At 43.1% G+C, this 11,999-nt stretch overlaps 1 protein-coding gene across 6 annotated transcripts in view; it reads right to left on the reverse strand.

The window, feature by feature from the left end:
- Nucleotides 1–8,476, reverse strand: part of LOC124544921 (myelin regulatory factor) — a 343,973-nt gene extending 335,497 nt beyond the window's left edge. For 3 of the 6 annotated variants that reach the window (XM_047123662.1, XM_047123663.1, XM_047123661.1), the window contains exon 1: nt 8,019–8,476. In XM_047123662.1, coding sequence (XP_046979618.1) covers nt 8,019–8,151 — 133 coding nt within the window. In that variant the 5' untranslated portion in view covers nt 8,152–8,476. The remainder of the gene's footprint in view (nt 1–8,018) is intronic. The other 3 variants (XM_047123666.1, XM_047123664.1, XM_047123665.1) reach the window with 2 other exon arrangements.
- Nucleotides 8,477–11,999: the final 3,523 nt, after the last annotated feature.

Consider the following 11,999-nt stretch of genomic DNA (forward strand, 5'->3'; position numbering starts at 1 on the left):
GCCCGAGGCAGGATTCGAACCTGCGACGGATTGATGTGTGTTCAGTTTTCAAGGTCTATCCACTGTGCCAACTTATAACTAAATCTGAGGGGGGTGCGATGGGCAGGTTCCCTTGTAAGCTACTCAGGCACGAGTCAGTCTATTTATTCTTTTATTTACAGTGCGGCTGGTCCCGGCGGAGGTTCGAGTCCTCCCTCGGGCATGGGTGTGTGTGTGTTTGTTCTTAGGATAATTTAGGTTAAGTAGCGTGTAAGCTTAGGGACTGATGACCTTAGCAGTTAAGTCCCATAAGATTTCACACACATTTGAACATTTTTTTTTTATTATTTACAAGAAGAGAATCACAGCAGACGATGCGAGTCCGTGATGTTGTCCGTCCCGAAAAAGTGCTCAGGGCTTCATTAAAACTACGGGATGCGGTGCTTCCTCGTGGGCCCAGACCGTAGCTTCTTTTCTTGTAACGTATTCGCATGTTGATTTGTTACCAGAACTGTAAAACATCTTACGCTGACGGCTTGTTTTCTTCCTGTCTTCTTGTTATCGATGTATATTCTTACTGTCTACCTGTTATCGACGTACATTTTACTGTCGTGTTACCGCATTTCCTTCACTTTTCCACAGAACCAGTGACTCAGCCCTATCTTCATTTCATTGGAAGCCACGGATGCTACGTATCTGTGCTACACTTTTTGTTTTAAAAAAGAAAAAAGAAAGAAACTGAATAAGTAATGATTTACAATTTTACCGCCAGAGGGTGATCAGGTTCTTTTTTTTTTTTTTTACTCGTTATCTACTGGCCGTCGGGGTCGTGAGAGCTTTACCTCAGAAATTAGCGAACCACGAGTCGTGTGTTACGCCCACCTGATTCGATGAAAACTATGTACATGGTTGTAACACGCTGTGAAAGAACTGATAAGGCGTCCAATTAGTCTCCAGCTGTTGTTATACTCTCGATACCAGTTCATTTTAGTAGCAACCTCATAAGAGGTCCAGAATTAGATTTTCACTCTGCAGCGGAGTGTGCGCTGATATGAAAGTTCCTGGCAGATTAAAACTGTGTGCCCGACCGAGACTCAAACTCGGGACCTTTGCCTTTCGCGGGCAAGTGCTCTACCAACTGAGCTACCGAAGCACGACTCACGCCCGGTACTCACAGCTTTACTTTTGCCAGTACCTCTTCTCCTACCTTCCAAACTTTACAGAAGCTCTCCTGCGAACCTTGCAGAACTAGCACTAGTACCGGGCGTGAGTCGTGCTTGGGTAGCTCAGTTAGTAGAGCACTTGCTCGCGAAAAGCAAAGGTCCCGAGTTCGAGTCTCGGTCGGGCACACAGTTTTAATCTGCCAGGAAGTTTCTCATAAGAGGTGTTTCTGAAATAAAAAATACGTTGATGTTAAAACTGAATTGTGCAGACTATTTTGTGGGTTATCGGATGTATCGTGTCACAAACTGTGTGAGATATTGTTAATAAAAGGAATTTACATTTGAGAGTTTATAACGTTGTGCGGCAGAACTATCAACGAATCGGGTGTTAAAAATTTGGTGAAAAATGTTTAATGCTTGACGTACAATTTGAAATATTTATTTGGGTTATTGAAGTTATTACCTATCTCGTTTAGTAAAAAGTGGTGTGGTACCCGTGATAGGTAGAATGCAAAAGAAAATTATCAAGCAGAGAAGTACGTTTACGTGCGCTTGTAAATAATATTATCTACTTGGATAAAGTGTCACGCAATATACTGACCTTGTTCAGGCCACTCAAAATTGCAATGGTTTTCTGTGCAAGTAATAAATTAAAACAGGCTTTAATATCCAATACATATTACGAACAAGTGTCATATTTAGAAGTAGGAATTTGTAATTTAGAAAAAGTTAAAGAGTAAAAAAATGCAAGAAGTGCCTTGTCAATAATCGGTTGATCCAACTTTGACGTGACACTCATATTTATAAAAGTAATCTCAGAAGAGCACGTACCATCTTTGAAGTGGTGTAAGCAAATAGTAGAACGACGTTTTATATATTATACAGAGGTTTTTTATTTGATATACATAGATCGATTTCTGCCTTTGCAATGAAAGATAGACCAAGAAAAGCACGAAATGTAATACTTTGTGTGATATTACTGCAGATGTTTGGAGGGGGACGTGCATAAGGCAATCAGTCTAAATTCGCGTCCGAAACGTCAGTGTGCTTTTCTGTTGTTTTTGCTTTTTCGATCGAATAGCCATCTCTATCGTGTTTTACATCCGACTCCTGTTAGAGAAAATAAGATATTTTTGATCGGGAGAAATTCATGGAGGTATAATATTACACCTCTACGAAAAAACTGGACAAAAAAGGAATGATATTCTGAACATGGGACAGAACGAACGTAAAAAACGACAGATACGCACGCAGGGTACAAAACGCCATTTATGTAGACTGTGTATAAATCATTCAAGTAATGCCGGAAAACGCCATTTTTGTACTCGTTGTCTACAAATGACTCAAGTATTGCCGAGTCCAAGATGGGAGCGGAAATCATCTTGATGAGTTATATAACTGACGCTGCTCTCTTTATTCGAATACCGTTATCGCCAGAATTTTAGAGGACTTTCAATTAGCGCTGATTTTCAGAGGACGGTTAACATGCAACCGTTCGGAAGAGAAGCTTATTTGAGTGACTGTTTGGCATGTTAAATTCTCTAGGGAGAAATTCACAAATCGCTATAAAAGTGTAAGCATGAAGCGCACGAAAGCGAGAGTAAATTTTCCAAGCACTTCCTGCTTATCACAATAGAACGAGGTGGAGAGACTGGTAAGAGAAATTATCTACCTGAGAAATTAACTTGTGAAATGAGGACGACTGCATGTCGCACAATGTATCAAATGGGAAATAAAGACAACGGAATCTGCAAATGCATTCTTAGTTTTTGACTCTTACTTTACGCTTTTTCACACACAATTCCAAGTAACGCTAAAAAAGATAAGTTTTGCTTGCTACGACGATCACGTGATTGCGAGGAAGACACAAGCCACAGTTCACGCCATAGGCAGTTACTCTTTACGGGGGCGCGGCACAGCACGTTTTACACACGGTCGATGCACGAGTGCCAAACAGCCGAGCGGGGTAGCCGTGCGGTGTGAGGCGTCTTGCCACGGTTCGTGCGACTCCCCCCTGTGGGAGATTAGAATCCTCCCTCGGGCATGGATGTGTGTGTTGTCCTTTGCGTAAGTTAGTTTTAAGTTACATTAAATTGTGTGACCTCAGCAGTTTGGTCCCATAAGACCTTACCACAGATTTCCAAATTTCCAAGGCCCTTGAGCAAAATGCACGCGATGCAGCTATGTATGTCATGTGTCTCCTGCTGGTCACAGGCGATATGCCGTGTTCACCGACAAAATCTGGAGGGGTTTTAGGGATATGATTTTTTTCTGGTATAAGGGACCTTTGCTCTCCGGTGGCTTGTTACAAAAGTAATTACATTTCGTTTTCTTTTCCCCATTTACCTTTTTACTTGTTTTGCAAAATGGCTGGTTCAAATGGCTCTGAGCACTATGGGACTTAACATCTGAGGTCATCAGTCCCCTAGAACTTAGAACTACTTAAACCTAACTAACCTAAGGACAGCACACAACACCCAGCCATCACGAGGCAGAGAAAATCCCTGACCCCGCCGGGAATCGAACCCAGGCGTAGGAAGCGAGAACGCTACCGCACGACCCTTGTTTTGCACTGAATATATTTACACAACATCGCAAATGACTTGTTTGGAAACAGACTTGTGCCATTCACATAGGTACTTCATGTAAAGTCCACTTTACTCTTCGCCTCCAAGCTTGCGTTCCGTGCTGCTCGCTTCTGTCTCGTGTTTGTTTTTTCCGGCAATGTTAACTCGTATATCTGTCATAAGCAGCAGTATAGGTTTACTGGCGAAGAATAGGCCGATATGCATTTCGTGCATGTGTTCACTGAATGCAGTGGAACAGCGGTAATCTAATGCTATTCTGAACTGTTTCCAAACCAAAGGCAATCTTATCTCTTTTGCATCTCTCTAAAGGTCGTTGCAGTACTCTGTGTTCGGTGTGATACTTTTCGGTAATTGCATATTACAGGTTTTTTTGAATGTTGTGAAGATGTTTTCGCAGAAACGAAGGTAAATGGGGTAACAAACAGAATAGTAATTACATTACTAGCCTGCAATGAGCCGTGGAGACCATAGGTCCCACATACCAAACTAGTCAAAAAATATTCCTGAACCATCTCCGAAATTTTCTCTTTAGAGTTCCGAGTCGCAATGTGCTATCCTGGAGCAAAACATTCTGAGATAGCAATGGCAAAAAAAGAGAAAAAAAGGTTTTATCTTCACCTTTGTGGACGTTATCATGCATTGCGAACGTCATTTGAATGTACTCTGGTAGAAAAAACAGTTGCCTCAGAAAAAAAATTTTCGACCGACTGCAAGCCCTTTAACGATAAACGGGTATCTACGACTACATATATACTTCGCAAGCCACAGTGTAATGTGTGACGGAGAGTACGTCACGAGAGTTAGCAAATAATTGTATTATTCCATTCCTGTAGCGAGATAGTCTCATAAATTCTATTAAGAGTCTATAACAAAATACCGAAATTGTTACAAAATGTGGAAAACAAACACAAAGCTAATGAACACCAGCAATGGAGTAAGGTAAAGATGCTGAATTTTCCCGAAACTTTTCAATATATACGTAGATGTAATGATCAGTAACTGGAAAATAGTGTATGAAAAAGAAGTACTGTAGGTTGGAGCACTAGACTAAATGTAATCGTAAGTGCAGATGACATAACGGTCTTTGCAGAGAATGAAGATGACCTTCAGATGGGGGTTCACAAGGAGCAGAAGACAGCCTCTGTATACAAACTAAAATTGTTTTTAGATGGAACGAAACTGTTGACATTTCAGGGCATACAACCATAAGCATAAAAAGTAATCTTAAATAATAAAAACTTGGGGCAATTTAAGCAGTTTAAGAATACAACCATGACGTGGACCAAAAATTAAATAAATTTACTTCCGTGTGTAAGAAAATAGCAGAATAAATCCAGAACAGAAATCCAACCAGAGTTTTACAAAACCATAGTTGTACCACCCTTTACTCATGGAAGTGAAGCATGGGTGGCGGCTACAAGACTCCAAGAAAGTAGAATACCCGCTCAAAAAAGAGGAGAGTAGAAGGATGCACAAGAGAAGATCGCAAAAGAAATGATGATATCAGGAAAGATTGACGAATATATAAGCTAAAAGAAAACATGAAAGAAAATAGGAGAAAACGGAAGAAACATGTAGACCGTATGGGCGGAGGCTGACTCCCGGTGAAGGATCTCCGTTATAAATGAACTGGAAGTAGAACTATAGGAGGGTTATACAAGGGATAGAGTACTGTAACAGCCCGCATCTCGTGGTCGTGCGGTAGCGTTCTCGCTTCCCACGCCCGGGTTCCCGGGTTCGATTCCCGGCGGGGTCAGGGATTTTCTCTGCCTCGTGATGGCTGGGTGTTGTGTGCTGTCCTTAGGTTAGTTAGGTTTAGGTAGTTCTAAGTTCTAGGGGACTGATGACCATAGCTGTTAAGTCCCATAGTGCTCAGAGCCATTTGAACCATTTTTTTAGAGTACTGTAACAGGCCATTTGGCTAATAAAGGAAATGAAGAAAATGAAGAAGAACACATTAGCGGATAGTATAAGTTGCAATTTCAGACAGATGATGCATGACGAAATTATATCTGGTAGAAATCGCCAATAACATCCAGTTAGATCTCGGAAAAAAGGTCACGCCAATGCACAGGTGATGCTAACTTTTAATGCCGAGAAATGCAAACTTTACAACAACAAAAAAGACTTAATTTGTGACAAGTGTAGTAACTAAATACGAATATTTAAGGATGAACAATGCTTACATTTACGAAGTAGACCGATCACATAGGCTCAGTCGAAGGTCAAACGAAGAGTAGGCATCGATTAATTTGTAGGATGTTAGGACACTGTAGTTCGTCCAAAAAATTACTGCTCCTGCTTTAATACTGCTGAAGTATACGGGAGCTGTATTACATCGGACTGATAGTGCACATCAAACATATACAAAGAATAGCGTTGCGAAATGGTCACTGACTTTATTTTGACAGGCGAAGCAATTTATCGAAAATTCAGTAAAATATTAACGGGCAAAGTAGGAAAGATAATGTACATCTCGCGATAACCATACTCCAGAACAGGGACTCCGAATGACCTTCAACCTCCTACATACGTATCCCGTGTTCACTGCAGATAAAATTAGGCAAATAACAGTTCGAACAGAGGCATAAAAACAGCCTTTGTTGTCTCGCTCCATTCGTGAATGCGACGGGAACGAACTTCAACATACAATGCAATAGAAAGTACCATCTACCTCGCACTTGGGCGTCTACTCCGCAAGCCATTGTACAATCTACGACGGAGTCACGCCGTGAGAAAATTATTAAGTTTTTTCAATCATAAATGAATTGCAGTCTGACTACAAGTATGATTTTGTAATTTCTTTATTGCAAAAGCGATTTCAGGACACCAGCCCCATTTTCAGAAGCACATTATAGCGTATATCTGTCATCACCTAGCGGCAAATGCGTAAGATCCGCGTCCACAACACCACACAGAAAATGACAACTCAGCGGTCCAGAACAGACTACTGAAAGACACCATCTTTCCAGCAAGAAGTTAATTTATTCATATTTGCAGGTGAAGACACTGCTGCGTTCCCACTATCTACTACGACGGAAAGTCAAAACATTATTGTCTTCGCTACAATATTCGCGTACTGAACCCTCCTGGATAGCCAAGAGCGCTAAAGTGCCCGCTCCCTAGGACACGGGGAAGCGAGCCAGCCCCGGATCGCATCCGCCTCATTGATTAAGCCAGCCAGCTTGGATGTGGTTTTTAGGCGGTTTTCCACATGCAACTAGGTAAAGACCAGGCTGGTACCCACATCCCACCTGCGATACAGACTAAAGGGAAAACGTTATCCCACTTGAAAATAATATCTAATACTAGACGCAAGAAGATGGGGTACACAGATCCGTTCCCAGGAGAAGTGGTGGCACGAGGGAGGGATTCCCGCCAGTAAATACCATTAAAACTGCCGAAACCGGCATAACAGTGCTGATCCCGTGGTGAAATGGGAAAAGTCAACAGGAACAGGAGAGGAAGAATTACATTCGCATACCGAGCGAAGGAAACTTGTCTTTATGCCAGTGTCCGTGCCCCAGTCTCTCTAATTTTATTCTCATCCCCACTACATGATATGCGATGGATAATGGTCGCACAGGTTTATGTGACTACAGATTCTCTAATTTTGTCAGAGTTTCGCGAGAACGCCGTCACCTATCATGCAAGGAATCCCATATAAGTCCCTCGAGGTTGTCTGTTACACTTTCGTGTGGGTTACGCCGATCTCTGACGATGCCAGCAGTGCGTCCCTAAATTCTTCCTAAGTCTGTTGTCACGCCTAATCGATGAGAACTGCAACAGTCTAGAAATGAGAATACTAGCGTTTCGTATATGACTTTATTTACAGATACTTTACATTTTCCCCGAACTTTTTAAATATATCTAAATCTTTCATTCGCCTTTCCTAGTACCTGTAGCTTATTAGAATCACCCCTAATACATACACGATTTGACGCATTCAAGACGTTCACCAATAATTTTGTAATCTAATCGCTTCACAGCGATTCGCACAGTATAGACGCAGACAGCCGTATCATGGATGGGTTATTGGCCGTCGCTGATTAACTATTCCAGGCGATCACAGACCCTATTTATTCTAGTCTATGAACCCATACGTGCGAGCACTCAAGTCGTAAGAATGTTTCCACCTCTTCATCTAATTTACGGGGTGCTTATCGAAGGTACTTGTAAACGGTTGCGAACAATTCTACGTCCGTGATCTGGCTAGACTTTGTAATAATTTGAGCGCGCTTGGAAACATTAAAGGTCTCTCCACAGAATACGTCTCAACGGTACTCACCTGTGGGGTTGATGCGGCGCACCTGTGGTGGTGGTTGGTGCTGCTGCTGTTGGTGGTGATGGTGTTGTTGGTGGTGGTGCTGTTGGCAGGCGCTGTCTGCGCTATCCTCATCCAACACCCAACCGTACTCCATCGTCACATACAGGTCGGCAACGTCAGTTCACATCACACGCGGGCGAGCACCGGTCTGTCCTGCGACGGTGGTAGACGCGAAGAAAAGAAAATCCTGTTTTCCGCACCAGTTTACGTTCAGACTGAGCTCTATGTAAATGCACCTTCGTCGATGGTACTGTGATGTACTGCTAGGTAAAATGAGTTTTTTTTACACTAAAACTACAGGAACTAACAGTCCACGATAAACTAAACAGGTTCGAATGACAGGTACACACAACGCATGGAATACCAAGGTAACTGAGCAAACTATTCCTGGACCTGTGAATAACACCAGTACACTCGATCGTTTGTCACAGAGATAGACCTCATGTAATGGTATCGGGCACTTTGTACTTTTCTGCACAGTTAATTGCACCAAATCGTCAAGCTTTTATTCCATGAAGGAGAGTGTTTTTTGGCGACTGCTGCAGTTTGTTTCTTTGATATATCACTTCCTACAGTTATGGGTTAGAGATCTAGGACAGCATAGCAGTTGCACTGCTCGCGGAGTATTGGCTGTTTTTAGTTTCCGTACAATAAAGACTGACAAGAAACAAGAGTCAAGTGTTTCATGCAAATCGGATCAGGAAACTTTTCCACCGTTGAAGGTTACTCGCAGGCCCGTCAGCTGACGAGCACAGCTCTTGACACGCGAACGGAACGAAAGGGTCCGCACGGTTGTAGCTGACAAAACCTGAACTGCACAACGCCTCCAGAGCTGTTCGGGGAGTTGACAGCGAGGTCATTGGCCAGGGAAAGTCCAGCGCTTCCGGCTGTGGCGCGGCGACACCGTCTTCTGTCACGTCGCCGCTGCGTCAGACCATGACCTTGCGGGGTCTTCTAGTGTCTCCTCCTGAGGTGCACGAAGTTAGCGCAGCAGCTGGGATCGGTGGTGCCGAGAGCGTAGAAGTCGCCCATCGCTGTCCATGCGCCGGTCACCGGACGCTCGCTGCGACCGCTCCTCGTACGCTCTGATATCGATCTGCCGCGCGGGCTAGCGCGGCGCAAGAGCGGCGCGTGCGGGGCCCGGTCGAGGGGTGGGGGGAGCGCCGGTCGAAAGCCGAGTGCGCGGGGCGGCAAAGTGTGCGCGGTGACGTCAGCGCCGCTCGGCCAATGGGCGGCGTCCGCCAATGGCGAGGGCCGCCGGCAGCGGCGGCGCGTGCGCGCGGGACTTTCGTCGCGCGCAGAGTTATCGACTGCGACGCGCAGGTCCTGGCGCGACGCCATCGGACGCCGGTCAGTAGCGCCATTTTGACTTAAGACAGGGTTCTCGCTGCGCATCATAACTAGGCATAGCGAATTTGTTTTGGTTTAATTTGCGACGTACGTGGCGTAGCAAATCTTTATACGATTAACCTGAGCACGCGCTTAACACAGTTCATACCACTAAATAACTAGAATCGATTTGTTATGAAAACTTTACTGACGCGTTTCGGGCATGGAACATCATCAGAATATCAGAAACAAACTTGTGGCATCTCTGCTAATATCGGCTCGTTGAGCACCGATGTTGGTAGAGTTCCCGTGTGACGATACTTCTTATTAAGTTTGTTTATGACATGGCCGAAACGCTTCAATAACCTTTTTGTAACAAGTTGATTCTTGTTATTCAGCGACCCGAAGGCGTGCTTAGCTATTCTTGTTTTCATTTTGACCATATCTGGCAGAATGACAATTGATTGGAATTTCATTGGATTCATTGAATTCGATGGAAATGAAATCAATGAAAATGGTATCAATGAGACGAATATGTTCTTACTATCTACCGGGTGATCAAAAAGTCAGTTAAATTTGAAAACTGAGTTGTTGTTCTTGTTGTTGTTGTGGTCTTCAGTCCTGAGACTGGTTTGATGCAGCTGTCCATGCTACTATATCCTGTGCAAGCTTCTTCATCTCCCAGTACCTACTACAGCCTAAATCCTTCTGAATCTGCTTAGTGTATTCATCTCTTGGCCTCCCTCTACGATTTTTACCCTCCACGCTGCCTGCCCTCCAATACTAAATTGGTGATCCCTCGATGTCTCAGAACATGTCCTACCAATCGATCCCTTCTTCTAGTCAACTTGTGCCACAAGCTCCTCTTCTCCCCAGTTCTACTCAATACCTCCTCATTAGTTATGTGATCTACCTATCTAATCTTCAGCATTCTTCTAAAGCACCACATTTCGAAAGCTTCTATTCTCTTCTTGTCTAAACTATTTATCGTCCACGTTTCACTTCCATACATGGCTACACTCCATACAAATACTTTAAGAAACGACTTCCTGACATTTAAATCTATACTCAATGTTAACAAATTTTTCTTCTTCAGAAACGCTTCCCTTGCCATTGCCAGTCTACATTTTATATCCTCCCTACTTCGACCATCATCCGTTATTTTGCTCCCCAAATAGCAAAACTCCTTTACAGTATATCATAAAAAAACTTGTGGCATCTCTGCTAATATCGGTTCGTTGAGCACCGATGTTGGTAGAGTCCCCACGTGTCGATACTTCGTATTAAGTTTGTTTATGACATGGCCGAAACGCTTCAATAAACTTTTTGCAACAAGTTGATTCTTGCTATTCAGCGATCCGAAGGCGTGCTTAGTTATCCTTGTTTTCATTTTGACCATATCTGGCAGAAAGGTACTTGATTGTAATTTCATTGGATTCATTGAATTCGATGGAAATGATAGAAATGAAAATAGTATAAATGAGATGAATATGTTGCTACTATCTAGCGGGTGATCAAAAAGTCAGTATAAATTTGAAAACTGAGCAAATCACGGAATAATGTAGATAGAGGGGTACAAAATGACACAAATACTTGGAATGACATGGGGTTTTATTAGAACCAAAAAAATGTCCAACAGATGGCACTTCATCCGATCAGAATAGCAATAATTAGCATAACAAAGTAAGACAAAGCAAAGATTATGTTCTTTACAGGAAATGCTCAACATGTCCACCATCATTCCTCAACAATAGCTGTAGTCGAGGTATAATGTTGTGAACAGCACTGTAAAGCATGTCCGGAGTTATGGTGACGCATTGACGTCGGATGTTGTCTTTCAGCATCCCTAGAGATGTCGGTTGATCACGATACTCTTGCGACTTCAGGTAACCCCAAAGCCAATAATCGCACGGACTGAGGTCTGGGGACCTTGGAGATCAAGCATGACGAAAGTGGCGGCTGAGCAAAGGATCATCACCAAACGACGCGCGCAAGAGATCTCAAAAATGGTTCAAATGGCTCTGAGCACTATGGGACTTAACATCGATGGTCATCAGTACCCTAGAACTTAGAACTACTTAAACCTAACTAACCTAAGGACAGCACACAACACTCAGCCATCACGAGGCAGAGAAAATCCCTGACCCCGCCCGGAATCGAACCCGAGAACCGTGCGTGGGAAGCGAGAACGCTACCGCACGACCGCGCAAGAGATCTTTCACGCGTCTAGCAATATGGGGTGGTTCTAATAAAACCCCATTTCATTCCAAGCATGTGTGTCAATTTTTACCTCTCTATCCACATTATTCCGTGGTTTATTAATTTTTCAAATTTATACTTACTTTTTGATCACCCGGTATATTAAAACAAATAACCTTGTTAATAAATGCCCGTATTTTTCGCATAAAGCGATGAATATCTAGTCTTTTAGCTCCAATTTTTTTCATTTTCAAGAAATCCAAGAACGTAAGAGAAATGAAAAGTAGATTAGACAGAACACATTTCTCCACTTTGCAAGACTGTACTCCGCCACGACACTTCATCTCAAAGGCACCTTTTCATACGCAGGGGATAATAAGAAAGCGATAAAAGTAATCACATTACCCCACTTAG

This window comes from Schistocerca americana, chromosome 8 (assembly GCF_021461395.2).
Source record: "Schistocerca americana isolate TAMUIC-IGC-003095 chromosome 8, iqSchAmer2.1, whole genome shotgun sequence".
Lineage (NCBI taxonomy): Eukaryota > Metazoa > Arthropoda > Insecta > Orthoptera > Acrididae > Schistocerca > Schistocerca americana.